The following is a 17,963-nucleotide window of genomic DNA, read 5'->3' as shown; positions in this document are numbered from 1 at the left end:
CACCCCCTAGATATCCCAAGAGAGTGTATAGAATCCTTGTGCGACACAGTCTGATGTATCGCGACATCGACTCTGACGAAACTAACAGACCAGAGGCGTTTGGTTGCATAATCAACTTAAAGCCTAGAACTTCAACTAACCTAGGTTTGACGATGAAGGCCACCTGAAATCTATAATAGGATCTTTTTCACATGTTACGGACATCAATTACTTAGTATAGTTTTTTTTTCTTTAATTCCAGTTCAGATATTCTTTCTTTAGGTTTTTAGAATTATTTCAAGTTGTTCTTGCTTTATCTCGAGAGATCTGATTGTAAAGACGATCAAACTTTGTGAATTCATATTCATCTTTACTACAAATCAAGTACTTTTTAAACTCTACACCCTCAATATATGTCTATTTAACTCAATATATTTATGAAACCAGAGAACTGATCCTCTAGATAGCGATGAGTATATTGTTAACTGTTTTATAGGTACTCAACGGATCAACTGTTGGGAAAGGAAGACCTAAACCTAGGAAGTCATTAAGGGGGCATGAACCAGCAAATACTAAATAAATAATTAAATAATTTATCAAAAAAAAATTAAAATGCTGACTGTTGTCAAAATCGTGGTCCCAAATCCACTATTTCTGACACTATGAAAACGAGCTGTTACACAAATAATAGTAATGGTCCATTTATTTGCTAAAATGCAAAAGTTTGTGAAATCACCTTGACTTATTGAATCAATGAACTTGGATATATGATGGATATTATTACATAATTTTAACTTGATATGATGGAAATTTTCTACATAATGGCAAATATCAACATCCTAACTATTAATAAAAATAAGACAAATTCTGCTTCTTATTGACATTTGGCTATTTGTTAAAATACAAGCCATGGGAAGGGAAAATAAATAAATAAAATAAAATGGATGGCTAGTTATTTCCACCCAGCAAAGAGGTAGACGAGAGTCTGCTTGAATTAGCAATACTGTGAGGATATGTTGCCGGCATGAAAAAGTTGGGAATGAATGAATTATTTAGGTACTGTCGGAGGAGGAAGTAACCATTTGGTACCTTCAACGTAGTCAAGAACCAAGAATGGTTTAGCTTCCGCATCCGATAGTTGTTTGACGAATTTCTCTCGTGTAGCAGGAGTCGCGCCTTTCCCCGTGCATTTGTATTCTCCGTAGTACACAGTGCTGCGTGTCAAACCATTCTCACATTATATATCTTAATAAATTTATCAATAAGTTGGGAAAGATTAGTTTACTTGTAGGCATGTAACGTTGTAAGGCTGAGTATTATCTTACTCGGCTCGTTCAGGTTGGCGATTACTAGACCATCCACCAGGATGGACGATTTCGTCCATTTCAGTATAAGAATAAACAACCCTCGGACTGCTCTTCCAGCCCTGCCCAAAAATACGTCCTTCGCTGTTCCTGTAATTCTGCCATGCACGAACGAATAACCCGTGTCCTCCGATGAACTTTCTCGCGCATGTGCTGTAATTATTGCCATTTCCGGATCTCCTTCTGGATCTCCTACCACGAATATTTCCGTGTTCTGCATCCCACTTTCTTGTCAAATAAATATATGGGGTATAATACATCATATTTCACGCATTGGGAATATGAATACCAGATATAAAGATGTCCCGCTTCCGAAAATGAAATCAACAGTGCCACGAATATGGCAATCCTTAAAGAAATGGTTGCCCCTGTCATCGCACAAGTGTCCTGGAAGCCAATGATCTTGCAGTTATAGAAAGCCGACCTGTCGCCGGAGACTCTCAGAGCAACCGCCTGTGCTCCTACCATTTTCCCGTCTGGCCTTGGAGCAGAGTTCTATATGCATAAGATGCCACCATAAAAAAAATCCCTTTAATAATCAATTCAATAAAGGACAGATCATGGTTGTCTAAACTCTACATTAACTTACCACTATATTGAGATTAGCACCCACAAAGTAATTACTCTCAGTAATAAGAGTGGCACTATCTACGGTTCCATATTGCTTGGCGTGCCGTCAAATGTCAAATTTGGCATGTTTTTAGGATCTCCTAACAATGTAATGAAAGGCTTATTTCTTTCAATTCTAATTTTCTCTTTGTAAGATCCAGGTCCGATGGATATAATCACGCGTTTGGCGTTCCCTGATGGAACGCTCTCGATGGCTTTGGTTATGGTATCGAATTCTCCACCCCCACCTTGCATCACCTTTATGATTCTAGGTTCTGTCTCGGCTTGAACCAATTCAGGGTCTAAGGTTGTACCCCTTTCCTTCACCGGCTTGATAATGCCATTAAACCAAGCTTCCACTTGGGATTTATCTGCCGGTATTGGTTGTGACACAACAATCGGAGCAAAGAGGAGAATACTTACACACATTGCTAGAGCATAAACTTCATTGCCCTCGATTCTTTTTCCATCCATTTCCTCCTCCTCCTTCTTTCCTTTTAATAAAAAGAGTAATTTGTTTATTTTCTTCATTTATTGATTATTGAGGTTGTCTTTGAATTCTAAGTGACTCCAATTTATAAGATAAATTGGTGACAAAAAAAATATTAAAACAAATGAGCCTTGGAGGATTCCTCGCATTGCCACTCATTTGCGTAGTTCTTGGTGCAAGCATTGCTACAGTTCAGACAGAGCATTTGGCAGTTGATCGCCATTAATGAGTATAAATTGAATATAATTGTTGCCAAATACACGGAATTTGGACTTCAGACACCCATGATCATTGAACAATAATCCTAATGCAAAACCTAAACCGGGTGAATTTAATGTAAGGAATGGAAATATTTTATGTTGTTGCCTTCATTTGTTGCCCCGTTAATACTTACTTGTTTATTTTGAAGTTATTACTAAATTAATTATCTATTAGGTTTATATAAATGAGGAAAAGTTTGATTCTAATTGGAAATTGCCAATTAAGTTTTATGTTTCCTTTTCTTTCATTCGTGAAAGGTCGAAAAAATTTGTTGATAGAATCTACGAAACACAATACCGAACATAAAATATCTATAACGTACTAAGTTTCTAAATAAAAATATAAATTTTATACGGCAATTTCACACAAGTTGTGATTATATAAAACATAGGGAATACATCTTAAAGTATATTATAGGAACAGATTTAAATTAAGCAAGTATTAATATAACTAAAAAAGAATCAAATGGTAATTAACAAAGTTAATATTTATATTACTTCCATACTTTGTGGTCACGACATCAGCAGCAGTTTTGGCCTGAAATTCCATTATTAACTCTCGATTCATCTTATAGAACCACATAACCTTTTTTTAGCTATCAAATACAATAAAATCTATTAAAAAAACTAAGTTAACTATTTAACCTGTAAAAACATATATTATTACAAAATGACTTGATTTAGCTATTAAAAAAAAGTCAAAATTATGTGAAAAGGGCTATAAATAACATTATAAATCGTGGATTCGAGCATGAAGTCGTGTACTTGACATACCGTAATTCCGTGTAGTAGATTAAACTAATTTCCGCACTTTAGGAGGTTGAAAGCAAGCATTTTCGTTAGATTTTAATTATGTTCTTGCAACTCTTCTTAAATGTAATGTGATGTACAAGTTGAGCCTTTTATTAACCTTAAGGGCTGGATGAGGTTTAAGGGGAAGCTAATGAACTGTGTAAGTATGCAGGAGAGCATTAGAAAGAGTAATTAACAGATGCTGGTCACTATGTCTCAACACAAAATGATCAATGTAGCAACTTAGGGAGCAGGATGAAGAAATCACGAAACTGCTTTCGATGTTGCAACACAATATAAGGGTGTTGCGACATACCCCTAAAGATATCCCAAGAGGAGTGTATAGAATCCTTTGTTGCGACACAGGTCCTGATGTATCGCGACATCGACTCTGGACGGAAACTAACACGAGCCAGAGGGCGTTTTGGTTTGCATAATCAAACTTAAAGCTCTAGAACTTCAACTAACCTAGGTTTGACGACGAAGGCCACCTGAAATCTATAAATAGGATCTTTTTTCACATGTTACGGACATCAATTACTTAGTATAGTTTTTTTTTCTTTTAATTCCAGTTCAGATATTCTTTCTTTTAGGTTTTTAGAATTATTTTCAAGTTGTTCTTGCTTTATCTCGAGAGATCTGATTTGTAAAGACGATCAAACTTTGTGAATTCATATTCATCTTTACTACAAATCAAGTACTTTTTTAAACTCTACACCTCAATTCAATTATCATGTTCTATCTTTAACTCAATTCCATATTATTTATGAAAACCATGAGGAACTGATCCCTCTATGGGGGATTAGCGAGTGGAGGTATGATTTGTTAACTGTTTTATAGGGCTACTCAACGGATCAACTGTTTGGGAAAGGAAGAACCTAAACCCTAGGAAGTCATTAAGGGGGGCATGAACCCAGCAAATACTAAATAAATAATTAAAATAATTTTATCAAAGAAAAATTAATTAAAATGCTGACTGCTTGTCAAAATCGTGGTCCCAAATCCACTATTTCTGACACTACTGAAAACGAGCTGTTACACAAATATATAGTAATGGTCCATTTATTTGCTAAAATGCAAAAGTTTGTGAAATCACCTTGACTTATTGAATCAATGAACTTGGATATATGATGGATATTATTACATAATTTTAACTTGATATGATGGAAATTTTCTACATAATGGCAAATATCAACATCCTAACTATTAATAAAAATAAGACAAATTCTGCTTCTTATTGACATTTGGCTATTTGTTAAAATACAAGCCATGGGAAGGGAAAATAAAATAAATAAAATAAAATGGATGGCTAGTTATTTCCACCCAGCAAAGAGGTAGACGAGAGTCTGCTTGAATTAGCAATACTGTGAGGATATGTTGCCGGCATGAAAAAGTTGGGAATGAATGAATTATTTAGGTACTGTCGGAGGAGGAAGTAACCATTTGGTACCTTCAACGTAGTCAAGAACCAAGAATGGTTTAGCTTCCGCATCCGATAGTTGTTTGACGAATTTCTCTCGTGTAGCAGGAGTCGCGCCTTTCCCCGTGCATTTGTATTCTCCGTAGTACACAGTGCTGCGTGTCAAACCATTCTCACATTATATATCTTAATAAATTTATCAATAAGTTGGGAAAGATTAGTTTACTTGTAGGCATGTAACGTTGTAAGGCTGAGTATTATCTTACTCGGCTCGTTCAGGTTGGCGATTACTAGACCATCCACCAGGATGGACGATTTCGTCCATTTCAGTATAAGAATAAACAACCCTCGGACTGCTCTTCCAGGCCCTGCCCAAAAATACGTCCTTCGCTGTTCCTGTAATTCTGCCATGCACGAACGAATAACCCGTGTCCTCCGATGAACTTTCTCGCGCATGTGCTGTAATTATTGCCATTTCCGGATCTCCTTCTGGATCTCCTACCACGAATATTTCCGTGTTCTGCATCCCACTTTTCTTGTCAAATAAATATATGGGGGTATAATACATCATATTTCACGCATTGGGAATATGAATACCAGATATAAAGATGTCCCGCTTCCGAAAATGAAATCAACAGTGCCACGAATATGGCAATCCTTAAAGAAATGGTTGCCCCTGTCATCGCACAAAGTGTCCTGGAAGCCAATGATCTTGCAGTTATAGAAAGCCGACCTGTCGCCGGAGACTCTCAGAGCAACCGCCTGTGCTCCTACCATTTTCCCGTCTGGCCTTGGAGCAGAGTTCTATATGCATAAGATGCCACCATAAAAAAAATCCCTTTAATAATCAATTCAATAAAGGACAGATCATGGTTGTCTAAACTCTACATTAACTTACCACTATATTGAGATTAGCACCCACAAAGTAATTACTCTCAGTAATAAGAGTGGCACTATCTACGGTTCCATATTGCTTGGCGGTGCCGTCAAATGTCAAATTTGGCATGTTTTTAGGATCTCCTAACAATGTAATGAAAGGCTTATTTCTTTCAATTCTAATTTTCTCTTTGTAAGATCCAGGTCCGATGGATATAATCACGCGTTTGGCGTTCCCTGATGGAACGCTCTCGATGGCTTTGGTTATGGTATCGAATTCTCCACCCCCACCTTGCATCACCTTTATGATTCTAGGTTCTGTCTCGGCTTGAACCAATTCAGGGTCTAAGGTTGTACCCCTTTCCTTCACCGGCTTGATAATGCCATTAAACCAAGCTTCCACTTGGGATTTATCTGCCGGTATTGGTTGTGACACAACAATCGGAGCAAAGAGGAGAATACTTACACACATTGCTAGAGCATAAACTTCATTGCCCTCGATTCTTTTTCCATCCATTTCCTCCTCCTCCTTCTTTCCTTTTAATAAAAAGAGTAATTTGTTTATTTTCTTCATTTATTGATTATTGAGGTTGTCTTTGAATTCTAAGTGACTCCAATTTATAAGATAAATTGGTGACAAAAAAAATATTAAAACAAATGAGCCTTGGAGGATTCCTCGCATTGCCACTCATTTGCGTAGTTCTTGGTGCAAGCATTGCTACAGTTCAGACAGAGCATTTGGCAGTTGATCGCCATTAATGAGTATAAATTGAATATAATTGTTGCCAAATACACGGAATTTGGACTTCAGACACCCATGATCATTGAACAATAATCCTAATTGCAAAACCTAAACCGGGTGAATTTAATGTAAGGAATGGAAATATTTTATGTTGTTGCCTTCATTTGTTGCCCCGTTAATACTTACTTGTTTATTTGAAGTTATTACTAAATTAATTATCTATTAGGTTTATATAAATGAGGAAAAGTTTGATTCTAATTGGAAATTGCCAATTAAGTTTTATGTTTCCTTTTCTTTCATTCGTGAAAGGTCGAAAAAATTTGTTGATAGAATCTACGAAACACAATACCGAACATAAAATATCTATAACGTACTAAGTTTCTAAATAAAAATATAAATTTTATACGGCAATTTCACACAAGTTGTGATTATATAAAACATAGGGAATACATCTTAAAGTATATTATAGGAACAGATTTAAATTAAGCAAGTATTAATATAACTAAAAAAGAATCAAATGGTAATTAACAAAGTTAATATTTATATTACTTCCATACTTTGTGGTCACGACATCAGCAGCAGTTTTGGCCTGAAATTCCATTATTAACTCTCGGTTCATCTTATAGAACCACATAACCTTTTTTTAGCTATCAAATACAATAAAATCTATTAAAAAAAACTAAGTTAACTATTTAACCTGTAAAAACATATATTATTACAAAATGACTTGATTTAGCTATTAAAAAAAAGCCAAAATTATGTGAAAAGGGCTATAAATAACATTATAAATCGTGGATTCGAGCATGAAGTCGTGTACTTGACATACCGTAATTCCGTGTAGTAGATTAAACTAATTTCCGCACTTTAGGAGGTTGAAAGCAAGCATTTTCGTTAGATTTTAATTATGTTCTTGCAACTCTTCTTAAATGTAATGTGATGTACAAATTGAGCCTTTTATTAACCTTAGGGGCTGGATGAGGTTTAAGGGGAAGCTAATGAACTGTGTAAGTGTGCAGGAGAGCATTAGAAGGAGTAATTAACAGATGCTGGTCACTATGTCTCAACACAAAATGATCAATGTAGCAACTTAGGGAGCAGGATAAAGAAATCACGAAACTGCTTTCGATGTTGCGACACAATATAAGGGTGTTGCGACATACCCCTAAAGATATCCCAAGAGGAGTGTATAGAATCCTTTGTTGCGACACAGGTCCTGATGTATCGCGACATCGACTCTGGACGGAAACTAACACGAGCCAGAGGGCGTTTTGGTTTGCATAATCAAACTTAAAGCTCTAGAACTTCAACTAACCTAGGTTTGACGACGAAGGCCACCTGAAATCTATAAATAGGATCTTTTTTCACATGTTACGGACATCAATTACTTAGTATAGTTTTTTTTTCTTTTAATTCCAGTTCAGATTTTCTTTCTTTTTGGTTTTTAGAATTATTTTCATGTTCTTCTTGCTTTATCTCGAGAGATCTGATTTGTAAAGACGATCAAACTTTGTGAATTCATATTCAACTTTACTACAAATCAGGTACTTTTTTAAACTCTACACCTCAATTCAATTATCATGTTCTATCTTTAACTCAATTCCATATTATTTATGAAAACCATGAGGAACTAATCCCTCTATAGGTCGTCTTTGAATTCTAAGTGACTCCAATTTCTAAGATAAATTGGGACAAAAAAATATTTAAAAAATGAGCCTTGGAGGATTCCTCGCATTGCCGCTCATTTGCGTAGTTCTTGGTCCAAGCATTGCTACTGTTTAGACCGAACATTTGGTAGTTGATCGCCATTAATGAGCATAACTTGAACATAATTGTTACCAAATACACGAAATTCGGACTTGAGACACCCATGATCATTGAATAATAATCCTAAGTGCAAAACCTAAACTTGAGAATTTAATGTAAAGAATGGAAATATTTTATGTTGCTGCTTTCATTTGCTTCCCCATTAATACTTACTTGTTTATTTTAAAGTTATTACAAAATTAATTATATATTAGGTTTATATAAATGAGGAAATTTTTTATTCTAAATGGAAATTTCCAATTAAGTTTTATGTTTCCTTTTTTTTCATTCGTCAAAGGTGGAAAATTTTTATTGATAGAATCTACGAAACACAATACCGAACATAAAATATCTATAAAGTACTAAGATTCTAAATAAAAATATTAATTTTATAGGGCAATTTCATACAAGTTGTGATTATATAAAATATAGGGAATAAATCTTAAAGTATATTATAGGAACATATTTAAATTAAACAATTATTTATATTACCAAAAAAGAATCAAATAGTAATTAAAAAAGTTAATATTTATATTCCTTCCATACTTTGTGGTCACGACTTCAGCAGCAGTTTTGGCCCGAAATTCCATCATTATCTCTCGGTTCATCTTATAGAACCACATATCCTTTTTTTAGCTATCAAATACAATAAAGTCATTAAAAAAATCTAAGTTAATCACTTAAACTGTAAAACATACATTATTACAAAATGACTTGATTTAGCTATTGAATAAAGCTAAAATTATGTGAAAAGGGCTATAAATAACATTATAAATCCTGGATTCGAACATGAAGTCGTGTACCTGATATACCGTAATTCCCTGTAGTAGATTAAACTAATTTCCGCACTTTAAGAGGTTAAAAGCAAGCATTTTCATTAGATTTTAAGTATGTTCTTTCAATTTTTCTTAAATGTAATGTAATGTACAAATTGAGCCTTTTATTGCCTTAGGGGCCGAATGAGGCCTAAGGGGAAGCTAATGAATTGTGTAAGTGTGCAGGAGACCATTAGAAGGCGTAATAAATAGCTGTTGGTCACTATGTCAGAACACAAAATGATCAATGTAGCAAATTAGGGAGCACAATAAAGAAATACGAAACTGCCTTCGTTGTTGCGACACAACATAAGGGTGTCGCGACATACCCCTAAAGATATCCCAAGAGGAGTGTATAGAATCCTTTGTTACGACACAGGTCCTGATGTGTTGCAACATCGACGCTGGACGGAAACTAACACGAGCCAGAGGGCGTTTTGGTCTGCACAATCAAACTTAAAGCTCAGGAATCTCAACTAACCTAGAGTTAAGGACGAAGGCCACCTGAAATCTACAAATAGGATCTTTTTTCACATGTTACGAACATCAATTCCTTAGTATAGTTTTTTGCTTTTAATTCCAGTTCAGATATTCTTTCTTATAGGTTTTTAGATTTATTTTCAAGTTGTTCTTGGTTTATCTCAAGAGATCTGATTTGTAAAGACAATCAAACTTTGTGGATTCATATTCATCTTTAATACAAATCAGGCGTTTTCTTAAACTCTACACTTAATTCATTTATTGTAACACCCTTTACCCGTATCCAACACCGAAATAGGGTACGAGGCATTACCAAAACACATACACTTGTAAATATATTTAACCGAGTTATAAAATTTCATCTAAATTAAAACTTTCAAAATAATTAACATGTTTCTGTAACTTTTCACAATATATCCTCAAAATATTATAATCATAATAATTAGGGCCTACGAGACCCGATACATACTCATGCAATTTAATGCTTCATTTCCATTGCATTCAATTTGTAATTTCTCATGCTCACAATTTAAATCATATCACTAACAATTTCCTTTTAATTCACGTACAATTCAATGACATTAAGTTCAACACTAATACGTATTTACCATTTAACTCAACGTTTATCGATTATACCATTCAATAACACATTTATGAAATTCTCAATTTTACAATGAAAATATCACTTTAGCTTAAATAACAACATCATCTTGGTATAAATACACTACCAGTTATCCATTTACTTTAATTCTTTTGGGCCAATTTGTCACTTACCATCCTTAATCAAATTAGGGAACGGTTATGGAAAATTGAGTACTTCACTTCCACTTTGCCATAGTATAACTATGGTCTTATGTATGATCACTTATCACTTGTCCCTGATCAGATAAGTGTAGCTAGGCTACCACTTATCACTTTGTCACTTGATCAGATAAGTGTAGCTAGGCTACCACTTATCACTTTGTCACTTGATCAGATAAGAGTAGCTAAAGCTACTACTTATCACTTTGTCACTTGATCAGATAAGTGTAGCTAGGCTACCACTTATCACTTTGTCACTTGATCAGATAAGTGTAGCTAAAGCTACCACTTATCACTTTGTCACTGGATCAGATAAGTGTAGCTAAAGCTACCACTTATCACTTTATCACTTGTCACTGATTAGAAGTACTCAAATCCGGCGTTCCGCTCAATTTGATCATTTATTCAGTTTTCGCATTTTTATTTTATTCTCATTTCATCAATAAATATATATTTCATCATACATTATATAATTTACGAAATTAACATTTAATCATTAGATTTCAGCCATAAGAACTTACTTTTCATTGTCTTTCCACACTCGTTTTCTATGCACATCACACAAGATATAAACATATCATTCAACCATAGTCGCAAGCTAGTGTATTTAAACATAACTCTTTTTGGGGCTAACCACATGATAAACCATTTCAATGCATAACTTATAAATTTAACGTGGCATAGTCTAGCCACTACTTGGCCAAAGCCTAAGCATGTATACCAAATATGTTAGCAAAATACACATATAGCATAAGCATTATAAGCATGGATGGGCACAACATTTATTCATGTATCAGGCTTACCAACATGTGTTAATTCATAAACCATTCATGACATTATTTCATGCCAAATCATATACCGAATATACCATACACACATACTATGAAACTTTATTTTCACACATAAGCTTAAACCATGACCAATAATGCACAAATATAAGCATCATTTCTATTTCATCGTTTATGAATTATAATCAAGCATATGACCAATTATACACAAATTATTCATATATTTCCCAATTTTCCTCCACCTCCTCTCCATTCCTCATCCTTAATGTGTATAACACATTTAAACAACATTATTCATACTTTCACTATTTTCTTATATGTAAAATTCAAGCTGTCCATCTGAGTCAGAGTCACTAAATTATTTTTATCTGGAGATAAAGAGCTTAAAATTAAGATCCATAAATTTTCCCTAAAACTAGACTCATATATCTTCTTACCATAAAATTTTCAAAATTTTTGGTTCAGCCAATTAGTACAGTTTATTCTTTAAATTTTCCCCTGTTTCGCTGTCTGACAGCTCCGACCACTCTTCACTAAAAATGAATTAGATAATTGTAAAGAATTCTGATGATGTTTTCATTTGTTTCCTATGAAAATAGATTCATTAAACATTCTAAGAATATAAATTATAACTCATAATTATTTTTCTTCAATTTTTGATTATTTTCTAAAGTCAGAACAGGGGAACCCGAAATCATTCTGACCTTATCTCACAAAATTTATTATATCTCATGATTTAAAATTTTATTACTTACACCGTTTCTTCTATGAGAAACTAGACTCAATAAGATTTAATTTCATATTTTATTCACCCTATAATTCAATTCTCACAATTTTTGGTGATTTTTCAAAGTTATACTAGTGCTGCTGTCCAAAATTGCTTTAGTGTAAAATGTTGATTTCCATTTTACCCCAAATTTCACAGTTTATACAATTCGGTCCTTTCTCAATTAACCCCTCAATTAATCTAATTTTCTCAATTAATACTTTACCTAGACAATATAAGTTGTATCACAACTATTGAAATTCATAATTTCCACATGTAACTCTATCTTCAAACTCTTTTACTATTAGGTCCCAAACATTCACTTTCTATTCAATTCTTCCAATAAAATCAGCATATGAACAATTTAAAGCTCTAATTCCATGCTAAATCATCATATACTTCCAGAATGTATTCATAACAACTTTCAACTTCTTTCATAGAATCAAAAACTAATGAATACAATAAGTGGGCCTAGTTGTAAAAGTCACAAAAACACAAAATTTTTAGGAAATAATCAAGAATTGAACTTACCTGCAGTAAAAATAGGAAGAACCAGCTTAAGGAAACCCTTTTATGGTGTTTTTGCTGATGAGAATGCAGAAAAATAAAGAGAAATCTAGATAATTCCACTTTAGTCCTAACTTTATTAAGTAAATTTTGCAATATTCCAATTTTGCCCTTAATTCTCCTTACTTTATTGTTGATTTCATGCCTTTGCCGTCCAGCCCAAATAGGACTTGGGTCTATTTTCCTTTTAAGCCCTTTTTCTTTTATCATTTAAGCTATTTAATGATTTCTCATAATTTTGCATTTGTTACAATTTAGTCCTTTTTGTTCAATTAATTATCAGAACTTTAAAATTTCTTAACGAAACTTTAATACTAACTTTTTAACACTACATAAATATTTATAAAAATATTTATGGCTCGGTTTAAAATTCTCGAGGTCTCGATACCTCATTTTCGATTCTAATTATTTTAATATTTATTTCTAGTGTACTATTCACTATTTCAAAAATTTTCCTAACTTCACATTTAACTTATACTCACTAAATTAATAATATTTTCTACCCATTTGTCGAATTTAGTGATCTCGAATCACCGTTCCGACACCTCTGAAAATTCAGGTCATTACATTTTTCCCCATCGGATTTGTGGTCCCAAAATCACTGTAACGACCCAAAATTCGTGGGCACCGAAAAAGTGTGTGTATTATCGGGCCTCCGTCTTAGTGAATTGAGTTTGAAAATAATTATTAGAAGTAATTATGAGTTTATTTGAGTGTTTAATTAGGTATTAATTAAGTGAATTTAGTCTAATTAAGAATGATTAGGAAAAAGGATTAAATTGCGATAGAAGTGAAAGTTTAATTATAGAAAGTTAAAAGGACTAAATAGGCAAATATGCCAAGTCCCATAAATGAGGCGGCATATGCATTAAATTCAAGATTTTGTTTTAAGTTATATATAAATATTATATGTACATAATTATTATAATTATTATAATTATTTATTCAAATGGTAATTTATATTAATTGAATTATTTTATTATGGAATAAATTAAAATTAAGACAAATGTATGGTGAAAAGATGGTACAAGTGTAAAAATAATATATATACACTTGTATTATAATTATTATTTACTTAAAATTTAAGCAAAAGACATTAATTAATTAAATAATTATATAATGAGATTTTTAATTATATTATGACAATTGTAAGGTTATGATGTGGTACAAATGTATTAATTGTATTTGTTATTAAAATAGATATTTTATAAATAATAATTAATTAAACATAAAAGGAAATAAAAACAAAGCAAAAGAAAAGAAACAGAATAGAAAGAACAAAGAAACAGAGAAGCAAACGAAACAGGGGAAAGAAAGAAGAAAAAGAAAGAAAAAGGGAAAATAGGGTTTTTAAAGCTTGGAATTTAATTTGCTAATATCGCACCCGAGGCATCCACGAGGAAAGGAAAAGAAAAAGTGGACGAGGAATAGACACAAGAATCACGGTTTGTATCACTATAATTCAAACTTTATTATTATTAAGTGTTTAATTTGCTAATTATGTGTGATAAGTATTTTAAGGTTAGTGCTTAATAAATGATAAATTTATAACATGGTATTGAAATTGAAACTGATACTAAACTGATTTATTGGAATACTGGATATTGTTTTGAGTATTGAGTGAATTGTGAAAATACTGAATATTGTTATATATAATGCATTGAATTGTGAAATTACTGAAGTAATAATTTACTGAAATACTGTGAAACTGATTGAAATAAGGAATTTATAATTGATACTGAACTAAGATGAAAAACTGTTCTGAAAAGTGAATTAAATATCTTATTAACTAGTCGGGCTAGTCGGATATAGTTGGCATGCCATAGGATATGGAAGAGTACGGGGTAATTGCCGGCTTCCTGATCAGACACTTATGTGCCGACTACTGTTACTGTTACTGATTCGGCACTTTGTGTGTCGAATACTGTTACTATTATTGTTATCGACTCGGCACTTTGTGTGTCGAATACTGTTACCGTTACTGTTACAGGTTCAGCACTTTGTGTGTTGAATACTGTTACTGTTACTGCTACCGTTACTGATTACTGTTTACTGGTGTGTTTGGTTGGAATCCATGTATCCGCCGAGTCCGAGTCAAGTTAATAGGGATAAATAAAATAAATTTACTGATAAAACTAATCTCGTATGATATAGTATATGTGAAAAGTGAAATTTGAAATTTGAAATTTGAAATAAAGAAATAAAGAAATAAAAATGATATATATATAATTAATTGATAATATTAAAAGATTGAATTGTTTATTTGTGGTGATAATTGTAATGAAAAGTATGTGTGTGATTTAATGTATTTAATTATAAATTGAATTATAGTGATACCACTGAGTATATGCATACTCAGCGTACGGTTGTTTCCGTGCGCAGGTTGTAGAAGTCAAGTACTGAACCAGCATCCAAAGCCAGACCCGACTTCAGCAAACTTTTGGTGATGTATATTTTCTTTTGGTAAGGTGGCATGTACATAGGATGTGTATAAAGGTTATTATGTTTTTAATATAAATGGTTAAAAAATGTTAGTATTATAAGTTTATGCATTAAAATGAAAGAAGTTTAATTATTTTTATTTAATTTAGTATATTGTTAAATTTAAATTGATATTATGTTGATTAGGTTGATTAGAAGATATTTGGAATAGAAATTGAGAATGTGAAATGAATTGGTTGAATTGATTGAATTGGTTGTGATTGGAAATGTTATGGTTTTTAAATTGCAGGGGGTTTTATGTAAAAATAAGCAAAAATGCTGCCGAAATTTTTTTAAAATAAAAATAATAATTCGGAGTACTCGAACGAGTTTCATTTTACTTTAATTTATGTTTTAAACATTGAAAGTTTATTACAGAGACTTAGTTATACAATTATATTACGATTGATATTTTATTACGACTTATTCGTAAATTGTTTGATATGTCTGGTAATGCCTCGTAACCTTATTCCGGTGACGGTTTGGGGTTAGGGGGTGTTACAACCACTGTTCCGACTAGACCCAAAATCGGGCTGTTACATTTATCATGTTCTATATTTACCCTAATTCCATACTGTTTATGAAAACCATGAGGAACTAATCCCTCTATGGGGGATTAGCGAGTGGAGGTATGATTTGTTAACTGTTTTATATGGCTACTCAACGGATCAACTGTTTGGGAAAGGAAGAACCTAAACCCTAGGAAGTCATTAAGGGGGGAATTAACCCTGTAAATACTAAATAAATAATTAAAATGCATTTATAAAAAAATAATTAAAATACTGACTGCTTGTCAAAATCATGGTCCCAAATCCACTATTTTTGTCACAACTGAAAATGAGCTGTTACACAAATATACAATAATTATCCATTTACTTGCTAAAATACAAAAGTTTGTGAAATCACCTTGACTTATCGAATCAGTGAACTTGGATATATGATGGATATTTTTACATAATTTTAACTTGATATGATGGAATTTGTTTACGTAATGGAAAATATCAACATCCTTACTATTAATAAAAATAAGACTAAATTCCGCTTCTTATTGACATTTGGCTATTTGTTAAAATACAAGCCATGGGAAGGGAAAATAAAATAAAATAAAACAAAATGGATGGCTAGGTATTTCCACCCAGCAAAGGTGTAGACGAGAGTCTGCTTGAATTAGCAATATTGTGAGGATATGTTACCGGCATGAATAAGTTGGGGATGAATGAATTATTTAGGTACTGTCGGAGGAGGAAGCAACCATTTGGTACCTTCAACGTAGTCAAGAACCAAGAATGGTTCAGCTTCCGCATCCGATAGTTGTTTGACGAATTTCTCTCGTGTAACAGGAGTCGCACCTTTCCCCATGCATTTGTAATCTCCGTAGTACACAGTTCTGCATGTCAAACCTTTCTCACATTATATATCTTAATAAATTTATCAATAAGTTAGGAAAGATTAGTTTACTTGTAGGCATGTAATGTTGTAAGGCTGAGTATGATCTTACTCGGCCCGTTCAGGTTGGCGATTACTAGAGCATTCACCAGGGTGGACACTTTCGTCCATTTCAGTATAAGAATAAACAACCCTCGGACTGCTCTTCCAAGCCCTGCCCAAAAATACGTCCTTCGCTGTTCCTGTAATTCTGCCATGCATGAACGAATAACTCGTGTCCTCCGATGAACTTTCTCTCACTTGTGCTATAATTATTGCCATTTCTAGACCTCCTTCTGGATCTCCTTCTACAAATATTTTCGAGTTCTGCATCCCTCTTTTCTTGTCAAATATATATATGGGGGTATAATACATCATATTTCACGCATTGGGAATATTAATACCAGATATAAAGATGTCACGCTTCCGAAAATGAAATCAACAGTGCCACGAATATGGCAATCCTTAAAGAAATGGTTGCCCCTGTCATCGCACAAAGTGTCCTAGAAGCCAATGATCTTGCAGTTATAGAAAGCCGACTTGTCGCCGGAGACTCTCAAAGAAACTGCTTGTGCTCCTACCATTTTCCCATTTGGCCTTGGAGCAGAGTTCTATATGCATAACATGCCACCATAAAAAAACCCTTTAATAATTAATTCAATAAGGGACAGATTGTAACACCCCTTACCCAAGACCATCACCGGAATCAAGCACGAGATGTCATCTAACTTAACTTACTAGTTCGGAGCATAAAAATTTGCTTTTAAAATTAATTTCACTATTCACAATAAAACTATCCACCTGCGTGACTGTCACTAATTTAATTATAACTCGATTTGCGAAACTCAAATTTTAAATCCGTAAATTTTTCCTGAAACTAGACTCATATACCTTTTTTCCGTAAAATTTTTAGAATTTTTGACTTGGCCAATTAGTATAGTTTATTCATTAAAATCTCCCATGTTTCATAGCTCGATAGTTCTAACCTCTTGGCACTAAAAATAAATTATGTCTTTTTACAGAATTCATATAATGTTATCATTTGTTTCTTTTGAAAATAGACTCACTGAGGAATCTAGACATATGAATTATGGCCCATAATTCAATCTGTACTATTTATAATGATTTTATAAAGTCAAAACAGGGGACTTTAAAAACCATTCTAACCCTGTCTCACTAAAATTCAAATATTTCAAAATTTAAAATTCCTTTGCCTACACCGTTTCTTTTATGTAAAAATATACTTGATAAGATTGAATTATATATCTCATTCACTCTCTAATTCCATTTTTACTATTTTTGGTGATTTTTCAAATTGACGTCACTACTGCTGTCCAAAAACTGCTTCTTTGTATTAGTTACCATTTAAACATAATTAACACGAAAACATATTCTTTACTAACCATTTCAATAGCTAATCTTAGCCATATCATTTGAACATACTCAAAATGATTAAGACTCTATACATTTCATAAATTTAAACATTTTGAAAACACATAATATCG

The 17,963-nt window shown here is 32.9% G+C and overlaps 1 protein-coding gene and 2 pseudogenes across 1 annotated transcript; all 3 read right to left on the bottom strand.

The window, feature by feature from the left end:
* Positions 1-721: 721 nt before the first annotated feature.
* Positions 722-2,498, bottom strand: LOC107957934 (putative pectinesterase 63; annotated as a pseudogene).
* A 2,098-nt stretch (positions 2,499-4,596) lies between these two features.
* LOC121224283 (putative pectinesterase 63) lies at positions 4,597-6,377 on the bottom strand. Its single transcript, XM_041107234.1, has 4 exons — positions 5,813-6,377; positions 5,512-5,718; positions 5,181-5,434; positions 4,597-5,069 (listed from the first exon to the last, which is right to left on the bottom strand). The coding sequence occupies exons 1-4, from the start codon at positions 6,362-6,364 to the stop codon at positions 4,904-4,906; spliced, it is 1,179 nt and encodes a 392-aa protein (XP_040963168.1). The 5' UTR covers positions 6,365-6,377; the 3' UTR covers positions 4,597-4,903.
* A 9,847-nt stretch (positions 6,378-16,224) lies between these two features.
* Positions 16,225-17,963, bottom strand: part of LOC107946641 (pectinesterase 1-like) — a 63,824-nt pseudogene continuing 62,085 nt past the window's right edge.

The sequence above is a fragment of the Gossypium hirsutum genome, chromosome D12 (genome assembly GCF_007990345.1).
Source record: "Gossypium hirsutum isolate 1008001.06 chromosome D12, Gossypium_hirsutum_v2.1, whole genome shotgun sequence".
Taxonomy (NCBI): domain Eukaryota; kingdom Viridiplantae; phylum Streptophyta; class Magnoliopsida; order Malvales; family Malvaceae; genus Gossypium; species Gossypium hirsutum.
This window is presented reverse-complemented; position numbering and strand designations above follow the sequence as displayed.

Coding starts and splice junctions, on each gene's coding strand:
- LOC121224283 (XM_041107234.1), bottom strand. CDS start 6,364: ATGAAGAAAATAAACAAATTACTCTTTTTATTAAAAGGAAAGAAGGAG. Junction 5,719..5,812: donor GTGCTAATCTCAATATAGTG/GTAAGTTAATGT, acceptor TTATGCATATAG/AACTCTGCTCCAAGGCCAGA. Junction 5,435..5,511: donor GCGGGACATCTTTATATCTG/GTATTCATATTC, acceptor AGTGGGATGCAG/AACACGGAAATATTCGTGGT.